At 35.4% G+C, this 21236-nt stretch overlaps 2 protein-coding genes across 4 annotated transcripts in view; one reads left to right on the plus strand and one right to left on the minus strand.

The window, feature by feature from the left end:
- Nucleotides 1-14550, plus strand: part of LOC117117549 — a 94292-nt gene extending 79742 nt beyond the window's left edge. For 2 of the 3 annotated variants that reach the window (XM_033261875.1, XM_033261877.1), the window contains 12 exons: nucleotides 2384-2416; nucleotides 3346-3510; nucleotides 4968-5098; nucleotides 5635-5743; nucleotides 6377-6558; nucleotides 7437-7560; nucleotides 7994-8067; nucleotides 8256-8366; nucleotides 8670-8771; nucleotides 9230-12440; nucleotides 12773-12959; nucleotides 13481-14550. In XM_033261875.1, the coding sequence (XP_033117766.1) occupies nucleotides 2384-2416; nucleotides 3346-3510; nucleotides 4968-5098; nucleotides 5635-5743; nucleotides 6377-6558; nucleotides 7437-7560; nucleotides 7994-8067; nucleotides 8256-8366; nucleotides 8670-8771; nucleotides 9230-12440; nucleotides 12773-12959; nucleotides 13481-13577 (4526 nt within the window). In that variant the 3' untranslated portion in view covers nucleotides 13578-14550. The remainder of the gene's footprint in view (nucleotides 1-2383; nucleotides 2417-3345; nucleotides 3511-4967; nucleotides 5099-5634; nucleotides 5744-6376; nucleotides 6559-7436; nucleotides 7561-7993; nucleotides 8068-8255; nucleotides 8367-8669; nucleotides 8772-9229; nucleotides 12441-12772; nucleotides 12960-13480) is intronic. The other variant, XM_033261876.1, reaches the window with a different exon arrangement.
- A 3033-nt stretch (nucleotides 14551-17583) lies between these two features.
- Nucleotides 17584-21236, minus strand: part of LOC117117554 (coilin-like) — a 4773-nt gene continuing 1120 nt past the window's right edge. The window contains exons 2-6 of the mRNA XM_033261887.1: nucleotides 19913-20801; nucleotides 19371-19463; nucleotides 19006-19053; nucleotides 18414-18566; nucleotides 17584-17785 (exon numbers count right to left, since the gene is read on the minus strand). Of these exons, the coding sequence (XP_033117778.1) occupies nucleotides 17738-17785; nucleotides 18414-18566; nucleotides 19006-19053; nucleotides 19371-19463; nucleotides 19913-20801 (1231 nt within the window). The 3' untranslated portion in view covers nucleotides 17584-17737. The remainder of the gene's footprint in view (nucleotides 17786-18413; nucleotides 18567-19005; nucleotides 19054-19370; nucleotides 19464-19912; nucleotides 20802-21236) is intronic.

The raw sequence follows: 21236 nt of genomic DNA on the forward strand, positions 1-21236 counted from the left end.
CCTTTGTTAAATACTTAAAGTTAATCAGTAGTTATTAGAAATATTGTGTAACTAAAATTACCTTTTTCTCTGATATTTCGATAGCATTTGTTTCATGGTTGGTAGTCAGAGAAATGATGATTAATGGAACTTAGTGATTTCATCTATCTTTTTTTTAAATATTTATTATTTTCAAAAATTTTCGTATTTTATCAAACAGGTCAAACACCATAACATATAAACAGTGTATACACAATGTAATCATATAGCAATTAAAATATGTAGACTTAAAATGTATTTCTTATTTAGTCATTTAGGGCCACAACCAGGACTTTAGGGAGTGGTTGTTTATGAGGGTGGGGAGATACCTCCTCCTGGTTTGGTAGATACCGCCCCCTGGTTTTTTCCTGGTGCAGAGCTCCAGTTAAAGTCAAGGAACAGATTAATTAAACATTTCTAGCACAACATATAATTTAAAGAAATCTAGTAAAATCAGATTCATACAGTATGTCTAAATGTGTTTTTCTCCCTTTTTTCTTTAATCTAAATATTTATTCCCTCAAGACAGAAACTAAACCCAATTTCCTGAGCAATTTCCTCAGTTTAGTCTTGTGGAAAATTAATGAGGCATTAGCCTATATGTATAATATCTAGACCTAATCTCAGGCACTAAGGCGCAATATGGGTCGTTCTCGTCTCAGATGGGTTGTTAATTACAGATTCTGGGCATAGGGTAATGTGTATCATGATGTAAGTACACTGAGCAGTTGCATTGTTTATGTAATTAGTGGATGTTTTGTTTACATCAGGATTAATGTATAATGACATGCTTGTCTCTAACCCATTCCAAATAGTTCATTGTCTCTGTAGGCAGTGGTTTTAAACAAAACCTTAATGAGATATCTATTTACTTTTATATACATTGCTATTAAAAAATTTAAAAACCCTTTCAATCAACAATGTTTTCAATTGTGGAGTTTTAACCAATATTGATTTCTATCGTTTGCTAGTTTGAAAAAAAAATTCAATGAGAAATTATTATAACAAAATATACATACCACTAATTGATTAACTATTAAGTTAATGAAAAATTGTATTTGAGATAATGACTAAAGTATTTAGGTGTAAAAAATATTTAAACAATAAATTTACAGGAATTATTTAATATTATTTTATTTACTACTTAATAGATCAACCGTTTTCGAAAAAAACTAATGATACGGAATTCATGTGCACGAGTGTATAAGGATGTTCGCTTACTGGTAGTCCACACCAAAATTGAAAGTTTCTCTCAGATTATTGGTGTTCACTGTCTTTGACCTTTTGAGGTCATCCATTGACCTTAAAACCATGATGTATACTTAACCTTCTACAAAAGTACTTAAATGTTCAAGTTTAACAAGATTTTAAAAATTACACAATCTACAGGACATAAATTATCACAATACTTACTTAATTACAAGGTAAATATTTGTACTTAATTTGCTGAGGTTGTTATATAAAACAGGTACTTATTCACTGACAGATACTGATAGGCTGAGCAGCAAATTTTGTTGTCATGGCACCTCTTCATGGACGGAAATGGCAGTCTCAGACTCAAATTTGACATGCATAATTATTTTGTTTTTCTTTGTGTCTTTTTTAATTTTCAAAAATGTAAGGGGAGGGTCGACTGGGCCTCTTTTCAATTCACCCCTGGTAATCAATCTGTGACAAAAGCTAGTATGGTAAAGTATAAGTTGACTAAATTAAATCTTTAATAGGAAACATAACATCAACACCTGAAGTTAGAGAGTTGGCTTATAATGTGTTAATATATATACCAATTCAGTAACAAAACTAAACAGTATTCAGTCAAATCACCAAATTGGGATTTATATTGTCTCATGTATTAAATTACAATGGCTATAAAGAATTTGCAATGCAGATTACAAAATCAATGAAACTCATTATTCATAAATAAGAATACAAGCAGCAAGTCAGCTGCCATGTTAATTAGCTGTTGTATGTAATTAAGCAAATCTGAGTATTTAAGTTTTTTGTCTGCAATCCTGTTTGCTTTAATAATGCCATATCAAGTGTTAATCGCTGTATAGCTAGAGGGAATTGAAATCATATGCGTTCTGTTGTTAAGCATGAAATCCAAGGCTGCTTATTCCAAGGAAGCTCTACTGTACATGTTTACACCTGTATGTTACTATGGAAACAAAGAGGGAAGGGTGCCACTGAGGAAATTTCTTTTAAGGCATAATGTAATTTACATCGTCTTTGTGGTTAAACGATATTAACAGGTTTTTATTGTATTTAATTAAGTGTAGTATGAACGTTTTATATATCATTTAATATTCTTTGATAATGACCTTTTATTGACCTTTGACCTACAACTTTTTTTTCCATTTTTCAGGAGGGAAAGCCTTAACATTACCAAGTCGTAGTGGTAAGTGTTATTACTGCAACTATATACTCGTCTGCTTCTGCACTCTTTGTTTGAAACTTATTTATTATATGTATTTATACATATTGTGTATAACATGTGCTTATAATGTAGTATTCATATAGATACTCTATATTATACGGTATCCTTTATGGCAAATCGAAGATTGCTAAATTTACACTATTGATAGACGTTTGCTTTTAGTATTAAATTGTTTTAAACACATGGTAACATAAAAATAACACTACTTGCAAACCTCAACACTTTCTGGTCATTTGCAAGATGACTATGATTTTTGTTATCCAACAAAGATACCTGCAAAAGTGTATATTATTTGCTTCGCATATCAACATTAATTGCAATCTCCATACTTTAGCTTTTATATATTTTATAGCTATTTCAAAAATGCATGCTTGATATGATATACATTAGGAAGATCCAGAGACTGAAAATTTTATTGGGATAATTTAAATTGAGCTGTTACAATGGTCGGTGAGGATATGTGGAAGTTGGATATAGGTAAAATGGAAGAAGTGTGGGAGTGGGGAGAATGTGGTACCATGTAGGGTGGTGATAGTTAGAGGTATGGGTTGGAATGTTTAGAGATGATGGATAAATGGAAATGATTAGAGGTGTGGGTGGCAAGAGGTAGAGGTGCTTGTTGGGGAGGGGATGCAGGTACAGGTGTGGTAGGGTGGAGACAGGTAGAAGTGTTTCTAGGGTGAGGACGGAGGGTGGTAGGTGGTAGGTAACGTGGTGTGGGTGGGAAAAGAAGAGGTTGAGGTGTGGGTGGACCCATTTTCTAACTCTGGATCAGCCTCTGGTATATATTCAGCTTTGTCATTGTCATCCTTGACTGTACATCTGCTTTGAGTTCCCCCTTGTTAACCAAAGTCCGATGGTGTCCCTTGTTGTCACTAACCCTCCTCTAGGTCTGCCGGCTAACCCTCTGTATGGCATGTGCCGATCCACATCAATTGGGTCGTATGCTGAACTGTACCCTAATCGCTCTATGGAAGTTTTAACCAACCTGCCTAACCGGCGTTCTTCCGATTCCATCACCTCTGCTTCTTCATCGGGTACGTGGTCAAGTAAAGGTAAGTGGGGATCACTTCAGTGTCACTAACATTCTAATCGACATTCTTATTGTACTATATTTAATCGAATGAATGCCCCACTTTGAATAAATTCCACCCTCGAAGCAACATCATTCTTAACACATTCTATTAACGTTGCACTCCCGTAGAATTATATGTTTCTAACCTTTATGATTTTTATGGTAATTATATGTTGTATTTCCACATTTACAGTGAAATTATGGGGTATTTGTTTAAGTATATATGTATCCATTTTACACCAAAAAAATACACCCCTCCCTCAAATCAACACCTCCCTTGAATGAACGCCCTTCTCAAAACCTTTCTCAACAATACACGCCCCGGGGCATTATCTTGAATAAACACGGTACATGAGAGGTAACATAGTATTTAATGCTGTATTTCTATTATGTCTGCTTTTGCGTAGGGATGCTTACTCCGTTTTTAATCCCATCTATATGTTTGTTCCTTTTTTACCTAATAAACATATATTTAATTACAATACTTCCTATTTGCTCTTATATTTTATGATAATGTTTCAATATATATATATATATATCACAAAATTGTGAGGTTCCATGTGTGTTTCAATATGATAATAATAGAATATAAGAAATGTATACCATGTATGGACTTTAGAAACACTTCACTTTGTTTATTTTATGTAGAAACACTTCATATTTCTTAAGTCTATACATGATATTCTTTTATTTTAATTACTATAAATTGACCTATTACTATAATATTTCAGAATTAACACTATCTAAATATATATTTTTATAATAAAAAATTAGAGAGGAAGGAAGAAACAAATTACAATATACATTTTTATACAACATTTGTACTCTTTCTCGAAGTGAGACAAAAGGAGAAAGGATAATACACAGAACACTATAGAAAAATGTGTTTAGATTGCTTATATATTATATAATTAAAATTATGTAAATTGAGCTGAGATATCAATCATTATGTAACAAATGCAATTTATTTTGAAAGGCGAATTGTAAAGGGTAAGATCGATAATTTCAATTCACAGCAAATGAAGAAATTAGCTTTATATTATTAGAATCTAGGAAACTCCATGAAGATTAATGAAATGATATTCTTGTGGTTTTATTATCAGGTTAATGTGTAGTTTATACTAGTAGGGAAGTTGGGGAGGGGGGAGGGAAAATGCAAGGAAAAAATTGTAGAGGTACAATGCAATAATTACATAAATAAATAAGCATCCAAATATATAGCTTAGTGGGCATCAACCTCCAATACCCCTCAGGGGCACTGCTCTTAAACCCTGCTGTTGCCCCTTTGCCAGACTTCAGATTGGGATTTCAGGGCCCAGGGCAACTCTTGGAATTAATGTCATTGTTATTTAATTCCATTGTTAAAGTAGACAATACTAATTTTTGTTGCTTGTATTCTATCTATTTCACAATTAAATATTTATTTTTTTTTTACAGATTTATCAGATTACATGCAACCATCGAGACAGCAATCATCAATCCCGCAAACCCCTGCAACTTCCAACATGGCTCCCATGCCCTTAGCAACCGTTGCCTACCAGCAGTCCTATGGCTCTTCAAGCTCAAGGGTGAGTAAATTATAATGCATGACAAATTAGGTAATTAATTTACTGAGGCCTCAACTATTATTTTGTGAAGCTGAAACACTATTTAATAAAGTATCGTATTGATTCAGTGATCCCACATACTTCACAGATGGATTGTGGCTCCAGCCTGGACAGGGGATCAGCTGGTCAGACAGACCACACCCAATGTCAGCCTTGACTTTTGGGACTACGAAAGAGGAAAATATTTTTTAGCCATAATCTGCACATCATGTCATTTAATTTTGCCCTACCTGACGTGGAAATGTACCGAATACTCAGTACATTTGAAAACAACTGCGAAAAGAAATCGCAAGTTGTTCTCAGGTGGGACTCGAACCCATCGATCTCCAGATCACTAGCCTGGCATCATACCTCTAAACCACCGAGCTTGCGTCTGATGGCCAGGGTTGAATTCGAGTCCAAGTAAGCAGCGGCTACTACATAGAAAAGCCTAAAATGGTTCCAAAATCACATTTCTTTCATAGTTGCATTTCATCAATTAACTTTGTTTTTCGTAGTATGCCGCAGCAGCCTTACAGAGGAAACGTCAAGAAAGCCACGAAGTGATACCAAACAGTAGCAATTCTCCTGTCCCACCTGTAGTTTCCATGGGAACTGTAACGCAAGGTATTAACCAGGCATCATTTGTTTTGAATCCTCTATGTTAAGCTCTGTCTACACTATCAAATTGTCTTTGATAAAATATTGTTATATGCCCATATATAGTCTTGATGTGCCTATATATGGTCATGATGTGATGTCATTATGTTTATATATAGTCATGATGTGCCTATATATGGTCATGATGTGATGTCATCATGACTATATTAAAGCATCTCACATGTTTTTGTCAAATAAAATTTGATAGAGTGGACAGCGTCTAAACTTTGTAATAATGCCATTGACTTTACCACAAATAGGAAAGTAAAGAATAGCTAATATACAAAACACTGAAAAAGAGAAATAACAAACAGATAAGAAAGGAGAAGTATATGTGGATTTATAGAAAGACTGGAAATTAATTTAATTACTTTGGAGTGTTGTGCATTGCTTAATAATGTACATTTCTTATTAATTTATTTATTATTTAATTATTAATTTATTTTATTTATATTTTTTTCAATTTTATTTATTCTAATTACAACCTAAAAATTCTTAGCTGGTATGCAAAATGTTGTTATAATTATTATTAATTTTTTTATAGATTTATATGCTTTATATAGCTTCAATTCATTATATTAATTTCATTTTCAACCATAGATGATCTTTCAAGGCGACACTGTCCGGCCTCCATCAACAGACACAATGTCGCGCCTCAACAGTGTAACCAGAACGCCTGGCCAAGGAGGCCAACTCAAAATGGCAACCTTTCAGAGGAAGAGAGCGGTGTTGATGTTAGCTCATCAACAGAAAGTATGGAGAGGAAACAAACTTCACAGCAGGTTTGTATTATATAATAATAATAATAATAATCATAATAATAATAATAATAATAATACAGTATTTATATAGTGCCTAAAGGATCACATCCCTCTAAGTGCTTAACCAGTGATGTTGTTCATATTACCCCTGGTCATCGGATTGATAATCAAACCAGCACAAAGTGCAACCTCCTCCACTCCCTGGGGAGTATTCCTAGTTGTTCAAGCAATTTAATACTGAACAGACTAATACATGCAATGCCACATCATCCAACCAGGTACGCATTTATACTCCTGGGTGGAGAGAGGCAAACGTAAGTAAAGTGCCTTGCCCAGGGACACAAGCAATGCGACGAACGCCGGACTCGAACTCCCGATCTCACAGGATTAGCAGCATAATGTTCACTAAACACCACAAAAACCTAATAAAGCAGTCCACTCCCTCCTGTTGCTTCCCAAAATTGGCCCTGCAACCTTGCTTTCTATCCCATATCAATTGGCCCTGCAACCATGCTTTCTATCCCATATCAATTGGCCCTGCAACCATGCTTTCTATCCCATATCAATTGGCCGTGCAACCATGCTTTCTATCGCATATAAATTGGCCCTGCAATCATGCTTTCTATCCCATATCCTTTCACACTCAGTAAGACCAGGCACTCACTACATCCAACTCAGCTCTCTGTGAGTGATAGACGACGCAATGCTGTTTGCTGATTGTTGGTGACAGTCTGAACTGATCGTCATTAAAAACGATCCGTTGCACGCACGTCCTTGCGTTCTTTATAGAATTGCGTCGGCCGACGACAGTCGTGTAAAAATAATGCTCGGCTTAAGGATAAGGTGTGATGTTTTAAGCGTGTTGTTTTCAATGTAAATGATATATTTTTTCTCTCTAGCATGGTGTAATCCATCAAGGTTGGATGGGTATCTCTCACTCGGACCATAATATTAAGCCTTGCCCCCCACCAAAACCAAGCAGGAGCTGTGAGAACGTCCTTGCACACGAGTCGTTGGCTACAGGTAATAATAATATTAATCCACGTAAACTATACTAATCGTAAATAAATTTCTTATCCAAATAAAATACTGGAGTAGTGTCCCGAAGTAGCCCAGCCTCATGAGTAGCAGAGGCCCAAGAAGCCTTAGCCATGGCCTCAGACCTTTTGTTACACCACTAAAGCTCGTAACTTTTATTCATTAGAAACAGTAAGACTTTCAGTGCTTGTAGCAAATATCACTATACATATTTGATGCAGGCATGCTAATTGAAGAAAGTTGTTCATAAGTCCACTTAACATTAAGACTGCTGTATATGCTTACACCATACGAAAAGGACACCGGTGTAAGCAAATCAATAACTCTTTTCTGCGCTATTCCGCAGAAGACTTTAAATATCAGGATGGCCCAGTAGATGATAATGCAATATAAATAGCTTTGATTTTTTTCTCCACAGCTCCACAGCGTCCATATAGTGATTGTCCCCCATTGAAAAGAATTGAAACTGAAATACCATCATTAGATGCTAAAGTAAGTTCCAAATTTGTCCTTTTCTTTTTTGTGTACCACTATAAAATAAATACATTTTATTATGCCAACCATCCATTTCGGCTGTATGAAGTGTACATGTGTAGTCCTATCAATTGTACTATCACCTGTGAAATGTTTAACGTGATATGGGCATTATTCACACACTGTGTTTCTGTTCATTTATTTAGGATGCTGATAGGATCTATGAATGGTTAAAGAGACTTCGATTACCAGAGTACACCAATAATTTTACAAAAGCAGGCTATGACATGCCTACTATTGCCAAGATGACCCCAGAGGTATAATTTGAAATAATTGTTAGTATAAAGATCCTGTAAAGATAACATTTCAATGCAAAAGCATTGATGAAGGTGTATATTAAGGTGGTGATGGTGATGATGGAGGCAGTGGCCATGATGGTGTTTGCAATGGTGATTGTGGTTGCGATGAGGATGATGGCGGTGGTGATGATGGTGGATGGTTAGGAGAATGAAACAAAAATTATGATAATGATGGCAGCTGAGGCGAATGAGGCAACAACAATGACATTGTTAGTGATTGGTGGTAGATGAATTTTAGTTTTGTTTTGATAAATTTTGCAGGACCTTACTGCTGTTGGTGTAACTGTGCCAGGCCACCGTAAGAAGATGTTTGCCATGATCCAGCAGATGAAAGAAGCAGATGTTGCCCCAAATTTTAAACCAGTAAGTGGCGTAGATATCATTGTTAAGTTGTTGGCGGGCATCATTACATCACAGAGGAAGTTAATTCATTGTTTGATTTATTGATTGATTTTTGAACAAATTATTGAAGGAATGACAGAAGGAATAGAAAATTAATTAAGCAATTCGCTAAATATAATGTATTGTATATATGTTGAAGCTTGCGGTACACCACATAGGTAGTGAAAAGAACTGTTGTTGTTGAGAAAGTCTCGACGTTTCGATTGAGATGCTTGAATCGTCTTCAGGAGAATAATATATGTATAAATAAATGTATGTATAAATATCTGTATATATGTATAAATATCTGTATAAATAAAATAATGTACTGTATATTTAATATTAGCATCTATCAATAACAGATCACATAGTAAATATTCTGGAATTTTTCTCTAATTGTTCAACTTGCTTAAAATATAATATTTTTTTTTATCTCATAGCCTGATGTGCAATCCTGGCTTCGGATCCTCGATCTCCAGTCCTACTACAACACCCTCATATCAAATGGTTATGACCAGATAGAGTTCTTGCAAGACATGACATGGGAAGACCTTCAGGAGATTGGCATCATTAGGCTTGGTCATCAAAAAAAATTCATGCTAGCACTGAAACGTCTAAGAGAGATCAAGAAGCATGAGAAGCAAGCTCTTGATGCTGCTTCCATTGAGGATTTGACCATTGATAACCAGAAAATCACCAGCTCACCTTCCTTTGAAAATGTGACAATCACTGTAAGGCACAAATCTGCAATTCAGGGAAGTCTTGAGAGTATTGGTAGTGATATATCAAATATATCTGGAGGATCACTTGGTTCCAAAGGATCTAATGAGAGCTATCCTCGTAAACTGATGCTCCAACGGAACCCTAACATGGCAATGAATAATCAAGTAACCTCTTCATATGTGCCTTGTATGACAACTGTTAAGTCTTCTCCAACAAAAATATTTACTGGACCACCAGAGAAAGACATCCCAGAAGAACATGATGCAGACAGTGTTTATCAAAATGTGTCCTTCTCTACTTTTAAACAAGCCAGTTCTGAATCACCACGAATGGCATCCACTTCAATACCTCCTAGATCTTTAAGCATAGACAGCACAGATATGGCACAGATGGTTCATAGAAATTCATTTGGTAGTAGCAGTACCTCATCTGGTGCATCTGATCAAGGTTCTCTGAAGGAGACTAAAGGAAATAAAGGAAGTCCATTAGCCATTCCAAAGCGTGGAAGCTCTATGCAATCTATGTCTGATAAACCTCTGATGACTGCCACAATTGGTCGCAGAAAGTCTTTGAAACAATTCAAAGCTGCGCTAGATAATGGCACAGCTATTGATGCTCTGCGGTCAACACAAGTTCCAGGCTATGCCACAATCAAACGAACCCCTTCTCGACGAACAGATCCTGTGAGATTACACCGCCATCTGTCTCAAGAACGAGATAGTTCAAATCTTAAAAGGCCATCATCTAGTGGAAGTCTGACTAGCGACACAGCGATAGAACAAACAGATAGTGACTCACTAAATGAGAGCTATATGCTTCCAGATGTAACACAATCTGGAGAGACACATAAAAATATAAGAGGTAGCCCAGTTCATGTAATCAATAGAACCATGAGTAATGGAAATCTTAATAGTGATGCTGGTAGTGTACCAGCAAACTACCATGTTCACAGACAGCAATACCGGGATCATAGTAATGGAAAGGGACCTCTTCCTAATTATTATCAAACTTTAAGAAGACCTCCCAGAAAAAATGAACCACTTGCAGATGACTTCCGTCCTCGATCACGTTCTTTCACAGACAAAGATGAACATATGCAGTCTCCTGTTAAAAGAAGTCCACCAGTCTCCTTTAGGACATCATCAAATGAAGGCATTGATAAAAATCACTCAAACAGAGGAAATCACCTTCAACAAAATATTCCAAAGCAAAAGAATGTTTTAATTCAGCAGCAGAATATTCTGCCCCAACAACAAAATATTGCACCACAATTTTCTAATGATTCTTGCTTTAAGAAACCACTTCCACCACCAGCACTTGTTTCTGCTGCTTTGAAACCAGAACATTCCCAATTGATGACTACCAGCAGTGTTCCATCTGACCACAGTCAAATTGAAAGTAGCCAACAGCCACCACACTCTCAGAATGTAATGGTGTCTCATGAAGTTCCCAACAAGGTTAGACAAAAACCAGCAATACCTGCAATGCCTTTAAACTTAAAACGAACACAAATTAATAATGCTATTAAGCAACAGCAGCAAAAGTTACATGAGCAACATAAGCAACAGGTGCAAAAACAACAGGAATATCAACAGCAACTTCAAGAAAAAATGAAAATACCTCAACAACAAATGCAGCAGCATGCCCAACACATGAAGCAGCAATCACAACCCCAACAACAAATGCTAAAGCAGCATGCCCAACACATGAAGCAGCAATCACAACCCCAACAACAAATGCTAAAGCAGCATCAAGAAATCTTGCAACAAAAACATCAGCAACACATACTGCCACAGCAGCAGTTACAGCAGCCGTTACAGCCGCAGTTACAGCAGCACCAAAAGCCGTTGCAACTGCAGCAACAAACACAAGTACAACAACTACAATATCAACAACAGCAACATCAACAGGAAATGGAAAAACAACTTCAAGAGCAGGTAGAAACAGATCAAACTAAAAAAGTACCTGGATTCCGTGTGTCATCCTTTGGAAAGAATAATAATCCACCAAAGAAACCAACGCGTAGTAGTTCATTACGTCTAGAATTAGTAACTGCAGCCAGCACTGTTACACCTGTACCCACACCTGTAAATGTGGTACAAAGTCCAAGTAAAAAGGATGTAGGACAAAATATACACTTGCGTATGGCAGAACAGCAGAAAACAATGTCTGATATGATTAATTACAGTAAAACTCAGATTGAGCAGCAGAATTTTAGAGATAATATTCAAAATAACCCAGGTGGAAGTTTGCATAAACCACCTATTAAGAAAGAGGGGGAAAGATGCTCACCAGTACCACATGGTGAAACTTTTCAAACAGAAACTGGACCCTCAAAGACTGAAGACAACAGGTGTTTGTATCCCCAGCCACTATTAAAAACTGTTGAAAAACAGGGTAACCAAAAATTACTTACATTGTCACCTAAAAGGAATTTTTATCAATATTCTGATCATAAATTTAGCCAATCAAATTATGCAGCATCAGAATCTCTTCAAATTGAGAAAGACAGAGAGGAAGGAATCCACCGGCCTAAGACTGCCAGTCTAGGTGCCAATAGCACAGATACAGTCTTGCGCTTGCATTCTCCTAAGCACCGTCATAGCTCTGACACTAGTCCTGATGAAACTTTTGTTGAACCAACTCCTCAGCTTTTAGCAAAGGAACAGCCAATAGATACAAAGTTGCTTGTCAAGGAACCGAGTGTTGATCTGTACTCAGCAGATTTTGATCAACTAGATGGCATGGATGATGCTGTAGAGTCAGACAGCAGTGATAATTTAGATATGCTGTCAGGATTTGAAAATGAAAACACAGATACAATCAAGAAACAACCCACCAAACAAGTCCTACGAGAAATCAATTATGATGATACACTAGGTGATATACAGGTGTCTGGGTCAGAGCAAGGTCATTCTGTTGATGAAGGTGAGATATTTATATATAGCGAAGGAGCTAAAGACACATCAAAGAACAGGGTTGACTTTTTCAGGAAATTTAATTATAACAAAATATTTTATCTTTAAAAATTTATCAGTGACTATTTTCTTTACTGGTATAAATATGGTTTAAAAATGATGGATGAATATTGTATTTAAGTTCTAAATTATTTCATCCCTGTTCTTTGTGTGTTTGTTCCAAACTCATTTCTCAATACCAGTTATAAAGCATTTTTTTTAATTGGTGGATTATATTTGATGTTGCTTGGATGATTTGCACTACAAACAAAATTAAAATGTACTCTTATTATTATTCTTTAGATCTTGATGATCTTGAAACACTGCTACTAAGAGGAGATAACATTGATCCAAGTGGATTAAGGTCATCACTTGATATACCTCCTCCACCAATTGAACCAGATTACACTGAATATCCAGGTGCAAACTTAAATATATCTGAAGATGACCTGCCCCTACCACCTCCCCCACCTCATCTACTTCCACATGGGTGAGTGTTTTCTTTATAGATTCTGAAAATAATTACTGAAAATAGACAGTTAAAACACATTATAATAATTGTAATTATTTTTTCTATTTTGAAACTTTCTCTTTCCTACGTCTCCTTCTCAAGCCCTCTGAACTGCTGGACAGGGTACATTATGACAGATCCCAGCCCAGCGATGAGGGCGTATCCCCATGCTAAGGTTTGGGTGCTGTATTGGGGTTCATCTTTCCTTGTTTTTTTTGTTTTGTTTTTTTCATTATTATTATTATTATAATACAGTGGTAAAAACCAAAGCTGTACTTGACAAGAGAAATCTTTTATTTTAACTTCGTATTGCCTTCTTGTTTAACTCTTAGTATATTATGCTTTTGGAATTTGGCAATAAAAGTGAAATGAATGAATGAATGAATTAATATATTACATCTGTTCACTTGTTTTTGCTCATAAATACCCTTATATTTTGCACAGCATAATACATAATCTTTAACCTTTAATTAAATTGATATTTTTCCATCGTCTTTCAGGTCAGAAGGTGCTGTATCTGAGCAAATAGATGTGTTTGATGACATTGAGTCCATGTTTAACAACCTTGCAGAAGATTTAGCTAGCATGATGAAATAAAAACACTGAAGAAAGCAATAACAAAAAGCAACAGATTTTGTCAGAGAAAAAAAACCACGCTGTGGTTATGTAGCAAGATCATGAAGTTTGCAAAGTGTAGCATTGAGCAAAGTCTTGCTACATCATGCAAAATGGTTTTGCTACATTTGCAAATGTTTTAAAATGTTATTAGAATATACAGTATCTTTTTAAGTGTTTCTAAGCAAACAACTCCTGCAATAGTGGTTGAAAAACCCCTCACAGGAAGAAAAATACCATCAAAAATTGTTTGCAGTGAATTCCTCTGGTCTATAAGTGTTGGCAATTGATTGATTGAATTCAAAAGACAAATTCTTGCTGTTAGAGGATGCAATAAGGAACACAGATAAATATTATGTTGATCAGTAGTGCAATCCAAATCAAGAACTGGAGTTTCGTAGCCAGCTCTTTATGAACAGTTTCATCACATTGGATATGTCTTAATATTGCAGTCTTCATGGTATCTTGGCTGTGCATCTTGAAGACCAATGTCATGTGATTATTGTAATTCAAGCATTTACATGTGTACTGCAAGCCTCATTATGTTGTGACGTAAAATTTGATTTAAATGTAAAACAGCGATGTCACTAAGCAGTGTTGGTGACCAAGTCACTGAGCATTGTGTATCATTGTTTGTTCCTGAGCAATGTCAAACAAAAAGTGATTACAAAGACTCAATGGAAGAGATAGGCAAACAGCCAAATAAAATATGTGTAAAGTGATTTATTTTTGAAGTTTAAAAACAGTATGCTGCTTAATAAGTTTACAATTATTTATTACATTTTAATTATGAAGAAGTTGTACTTAAAATTGTAACATTTTGATAGAATTGTTTTTGTGTGTTTATAGATGGACTTTCTGGAGTCTTAATGCTCTACCAGGTTCCATTCTAAATTATATTATTTTATCAATATTTATTTATTTATTGTTATTTCCATAATTTAATTATTCTGGAAATTGTCCCCTTTTTTTGTTATTGTTTTACTTTATAGTTATTAAAAATCTGATAGTAATTATTATTTATCACTGTTATTATTTGTTTATAATTATTAGTTGAATATTTCTGGGATATAATTTTGAGGTTAATGTTGATTAACAATAGTTTCAGTTATGACTGAATATCAAACAGTTGATGCAGTCATCTGTTTTTTTTGTTCCATTAATTTTCTGTTCATTTATGTTATAAAAACATGTTGGTTAGCAGGAACCATATAATGTAAAACCAGCTAATATTCAGGTGCTTTTAATTATTTCAGTAATAATGTTTATATTTTTGCTTGCCTCCTTCCTAACATATCAATTATTGTATTTAATTTCCAATATAAATTACCTGGAAAATGCATTTTTTTTTTTTGTCATCTAGAGATTTATGCCGAAGTGCTCACGTGTCAAAGCCAAGGAGTTTACACCTTATTGATGTGTGTGGCCAAAGATCATATTCATTTTATTTTTGTCTCATATCAACCATTGTCTTTTTGCTGCCCTCTATAGTTCTTTTTTTCCCATATTATGTAACTGCTTATATTTAGCATGATTTTCCATTTTGATTCCACTTATGCCTGATTGACCATTTGTTTTCATTGGCATGTCCTTTTATACAAACAAACCTTGATGAAATTTGCCTTTACGTTTAGGGGGCCTTCTGACCTTAAATGTTCTACCCCAAAACCCCCTGCATCCCCTTAAATCCACCCTACAGTCTACCACTGTCACATATCTTATTGTAATCCAAACATTATAATCATTTTGATTTTTATTTAATATTTATTGAAGTTAATATTCTTTTCATATCATATTCAGTTGGAATATTTATCATCTTTATATAAATTTAGTGATATTTAACATTGATCTCACAGCGATCAAATCTTGTGTTCTTTGAGGCTTATTAATATTATTACCTCAATATGTATGATACAGTTTTTTAATATTTTTGTTTAATTTATTTCTGTTTAATGTTTTCCTTGTATTTTTATAAGTATATTAACTTGATTTATATAGTATGAAGTTAAATTTCTGCACAAATTTACTAGTTATTTAGTTTTTTTTACTTGTAATTTAACATTGTTCTTTCTATAAATGTAGTATATACTTATTTTGAATATTGACCACGTTTGCGCTCAGACTGATGCAAATTTGTTTTGTACCGATAAATGTCTTCTAATTTTGGAGAAAAACACTTATTACTTTGTACAGATGTAAGATACAGTTAGTGCAGAGTGTATGATTAAGAAACAAGTGTGTTTCGTTAGCTAAAACCAGGAGTAATTGTACATAGGTAGATTTCGGTTTTTACCTCAAATTAACAAAATGTGAGAATTGCGTTCCTAGTACAGTATCTCTATTACAGTATCATTGGATGTATGTTTAGATGCCTTTAAATCAACCAGTCTATTAGGAACTAATGTTCAATTGTGCTAAAACCTATCAAAATGTTGTTTGCTACAGTTGTAAGAGGCAGTGGCAAAACATGAAGGGAGCTCCTCATCTGCTGTGGGAGATAGGAAAGTCGGTGGGCGCATACCCGTGGATACACCGTTCTGCGCAGATGAGCTAACCCAGGGTCATCGCCATGTGACTTCCAGGGGGTCATCACTACACTTGGTGTCCATGTATTTCAGTAAAACTCTTCAAGAGCCCATAAGTATTACACCACTGGCAAGGGTATGGTCTACTATGAATGTTTCTCATGAAAACTAAGAACACAGTGGATTAATAATGGGGTTACAACAGTATGTTTATAATGTTAATCGTAAGTGTAATAATAGTAGTAGGTGTCAGCATCCCTTCATCCTTTTGGACAATCGTCCAAATGGGTAAACTACTTGTATGAAGGGTGGGTTACACATGTTAATATGAATCATACAGTAGGTGTAATCATACAGTGGTAGGTGTCAGCATCCCTTTACTCTTTAATGGAATAATCATCCAAAGGGTAAACTACTTGTATGAAGGGTGGGTTACACATGTTAATATGAATCATACAGTAGGTGTAATCATACAGTCGTAGGTGTCAGCATCCCTTTACTCTTTAATGGAATAATCATCCAAAGGGTAAACTACTCATATGTGGTAAGTGGAGGGATCATGTTGTCATTTGTAGAAACATGCAGTGTATCACTCCCCTTCATTCAAAGTGGTAAGTCCCATTTCTATACTATTATAGGCTTGTGTTCCATAGGTGTTTACTCCATTGACCAGGGTAATGATTATGTGAAGTGCATAGAGGTCACATCATAATGCACCATTATTGTTATTATATGAGGAAAATTATGAATTTAGAAAGTTACATGTTCTCTTATACTAGCTATGGTTGATCAAGGGTAGGGGAGAGAAAGGGTACCTTTCTTCCCCAAGACTATGGCCCTGTGCCCTATTGTTTTCAAAATTCTTTGATTTGCTTCCAAGGTACAGTATCTGTAAATATGTTGGATAGAATGGAATTGTAAGTTTTAATACAATGAAGGATAAGGAAGTCCTATTGAAAGAGCCTTGTCCTGTGTTAAATTATGGAATATATAAAGTACAAAAATAAATAACAGAGGTCATAAGAGCCAAGTTGGTATTGTACAAGAGTTTATTCTTCTACAGCATCAGTCAGTAGTTACACCCTGTTACTCAGGACCTCAGCCAGTCAGTGCCTGTGGGATTTTGATTTGTTGTGTTCAGATTCTGTAATAATCGGGAGTAATAAAGATTTCAGCACCCAATCGCAATGGGTAAAAATTGCGACAGCGATTACTTAACTGATATTAGTGAGCTTTTACACACGATTGTGAATTATGATTGGGTGTCGCAACTGCTACAACCGATCGCAATGTGATGTTAGTCTGAATAGGGTATAAGTCGCACTATAACAGCACCACTGCAGACATCAACACCATTGAAGAAATACTACCAATCTGCTCAAAATATTTAATTTATTGATACATTTATTAATATTAAATATAGTACTGTACTGTCAGACAGCGATAAAAAAATTCTTCAAAATGTTCTGAGCTTTAACTGTGTTGACATTGTCATTTTCAGGTGATAGATAATAATGATTAAATAAATTATCATTTATAGTCCGTTGTCTAAGGCTCCTGGATTGAGGACATACTGTGTCATTCACCATGTAAACATTCAAGACACTGCATATTTTACTATGTGATGAGTCTTGGGGCTATAAATGATGACCATAGTATAGATACCTGAAAATAAAAATGTATAATTTTTTTGGTAAATCTAATGAGAAAATAGTATTATTGATTATAATAACTTTTAATACATTGTGTTTAATTAATGTTGATAAGATAGGAGTGTTTTTGGTGTAAATCACACCAAGGATAATCCATTAGTGAACTGGACAGTACACCGGGGCAGGGAACATCCCCCTACTCTTTTCCAAAGAGAGTATTGCATTCTATAAAGTGCAGACGGTCATAGTGCATACTGAACCAATGGCTTAAACGTCTCAACTGATAGTGCATGTGCGAGATTGTCATGATCATATGCACTGGTCACGCCAGGGGAACGGGAAATTTTCCCGTCGTTCAACGTCACAATGAAGTCGTCGGATCAAAAATAACAATCTGCCTATCCATACATAACATTATTTTGATTGCCCATCCCTAACATTGTGGTCTAATATTTGGGCCATACTAAGCCATAAAAACTTTGTAATCACTACCAGGGATTTTTATTCCGGGACCCTACCAAAGCTTTAGTCGGCCCCCTTGATTCGGACCTACCTCCATTGTCGGACCAATCGGCAAATTTCTGGAGGAACTGCCGAATACAATAATCAGATTTTTAAAAATTCTTGATTACAGTACTAACCTTTTTATCATCATTTGTGTTATCTTCTCTGTATTCATCTAGGTCCATTTCAAATCTTCCTTCTCTTTTGATTTTATCTTTTGAAGTGAAACCATCACTCAATTCCACGGTTACAGTTTGCGTGCCAATGTCATATTCCACTACTTTCCCTTCCTAAAAAAAAATTAAATCAAACTATATTACTGAGGGGAAAGGAAATTAGGAAAGGGTGGGAGTGTTGGAAGGGAGGGATATGTATGTACAGGAAGATGCTTGTCCACGGAGCTCATCAAGGGAATTAAGTGCATGCTCAAGGTGGAAGATATTTTGTTCAGGGTGCGACCAAGAATACATAAAAAGTTTTATTTTTACTTAAGCCAGGCACTCATTGCGTAGTAGAACGATTGTACGCCGAATCCAACTCCGCTTCCCGTGAGCGCTAGAGGATGTGATGCCGTCTGCTGAGTATAGGTGGCAGTCTGTTCAGACTGTCACTGAAAACGATAAGTTGCGTGCATATTGTGGCATTGTTCTCCATAGAATCGCGTCAGACAACGACCTTCGAGGGCAGTGAGTGAGTGCCTGGCTTAAAAAGAAATGGTTGATAATTTACCATGTATGAAGATACCTCAGGCAAGTAATTCTCTGTAAGTTCGATTACCTGTAAAATATCAAATTGGTAAAAATTATGTTTCATACATTATATACAAGGGTGTAGGCTGGTTTTGTGGGGTGCGAATGTTAATACAAAATTAAATCCCTATTCCAATGAAAACTTAAGGGTCATTTTTAGTATTTTAACCCACTTAGTGGAACTAATATGCTGCCACAGGCATTGGGGTAGAACTACCCAGCCTACGTCCATATTATGGGTAACATGATTGCTTATTGGGTGAGGTACTGTGCACTTCTCTTTTATCGGTCCAACAACACATCATTTTTTTGAGGATAGTACTACATGTATATACAATACGTTACCTTGTAGGCAATAAGATCCCCTACTCTTGGTGGCCCAATAAGGGGTTGTAGACTGTTGTAGTCTCTGGTTGGCGGAGCTGGTAAATTTCTTGTCTAATGTGACAAAAACAAATTCAAATTTGTAAGGTAACTTTTTATCAACATTATCATCTATCCAAGGGAGGGGGGCATCTAAATTTAATACAAATTTTTTAATGAAATTTAGGAAAAAAATCCTAAGTCCCCACAATTTAGTCGTTCAGTTAATACTAGTGTGTGTGTGGAGCCCTGGATATCTTTTAACGTATTCCTCACTGTGGCTTTGCACATATTTTCACAGTGTATTTTGCACTATTTGCAAATCAATTATATGCATACATAAGAGGAATTGTACCTTAAAATGACAATCATTCTGTGTTGTTTCTTGGGGAGGGAAAAGATTTATATTTTGATGACCCTTGAGAAGTGATGTTGATTTTTAGTTAAGAAAGATTGTGGTCTTTGCAATATTTTAACCCATGACCCATGGACTACTTTAACAAGCCATTCAATGCATACTCTACCTCCTCAGGTGTTGGTTCTTGCCCTGCTTGACCATTACAGTCTTCATTCTCTCCATCCTTCACAAAATAGTCAACTGTTTTGTCACTTTCTTTTGCATCGCATACCATTTCATTTGTCTCCTCTTGTTTCTCATTGACTACAATTTCATTGTCACAACCACTTTCTGAATCCGATGTAAAAAATATATGCTTTTTGTCACCCTTCTTTTTCAACTGACGAACATTCTTTGTTGCTTGGACACTGGCAGCATGAACTGCTTTTAATACATCCTCGTTTTTTTGATTACTACTACATAGTTTTTTAGCATGTTTTTTTTCAGAGTTCCAGATAATTGCTGGCTTTTTCTTGTGATCTTCATCTGAGGATGAAGAGTCATCTGATGATGAGCTATCACTAGTTGATTCCTTTGCTGCCGAATTATTTTTCTTATTGGTACCTGTTTGCTTTGAGGTGTTGTTTTCACCACGTAATGTATTCAATTTTGATGATGTTCCTGTTCTCAATTTACTTGCTTCTGTCTTTTTTTTTAACAAAGTACAACTATTTGATGAACTACCATTTTTTAACTTTACTTCTGCATCACAGCTTCTCTTATATTTTTCACTTTGTTCATCTGATTTCTTTTTCTTATTCTTTACTTTCTTCTTTGCTGTCTCATTGTCATTTGGGTTTTTTCCTTCCTGCTTTTTCCTTTTCAAACTATGTGTTTCAATTCCATTCACTTCATTTTTTCCCTTGACTGTAGGTGATTTACAATGCCTTCTCAACTGGCTGTTTGTTGTTATCTTCTGTTCTTCAATTTCGGGAGAAGTTCTTTTCCTTTTTTTGCTTTTTCTGACATCTGGTGTGCTTTCTATTTCAGCTGGTTCACTTACCCTGCTGTCAACCCTGTTTAAAAAATGGAATAATCTGTCAATACAGTATTATATTGTGTTCTTTTTACTACTAAGGTTAGTGCTACTAATGGAACGCCATCTGTTTCAACTACAAACCAGTTCTGCTGCAGTATAATTAAGAATGGGAGTTCCGTATCGTCAACCAACCATGTGCATCGCCCTTGATGGAATGTACTCTTAAACTTGATGTAATACTTTTTAAGGATTGAGAAATGCCTGAAATCATAAACTTTGAAATGTTTTACTTGACTCATTAAATACTGTACACATTACTGTACTTACTTTACAAATAAATAGGCATCTCAAATCATTTATTATATTATATTTAGGATATTTAAGTCTTTCAAATTAATCTATAACCCTCCAATTTTTCCATACATCCCGGTCAAAGTTGTTCGTCCAGAACGCTCACAGATAGGCCTAGGCC

Source organism: Anneissia japonica, unplaced genomic scaffold, assembly GCF_011630105.1.
Source record: "Anneissia japonica isolate Jap-2015-1 unplaced genomic scaffold, ASM1163010v1 scaffold287857_len828801_cov194, whole genome shotgun sequence".
Classification (NCBI taxonomy): Eukaryota; Metazoa; Echinodermata; class Crinoidea; order Comatulida; family Comatulidae; genus Anneissia; species Anneissia japonica.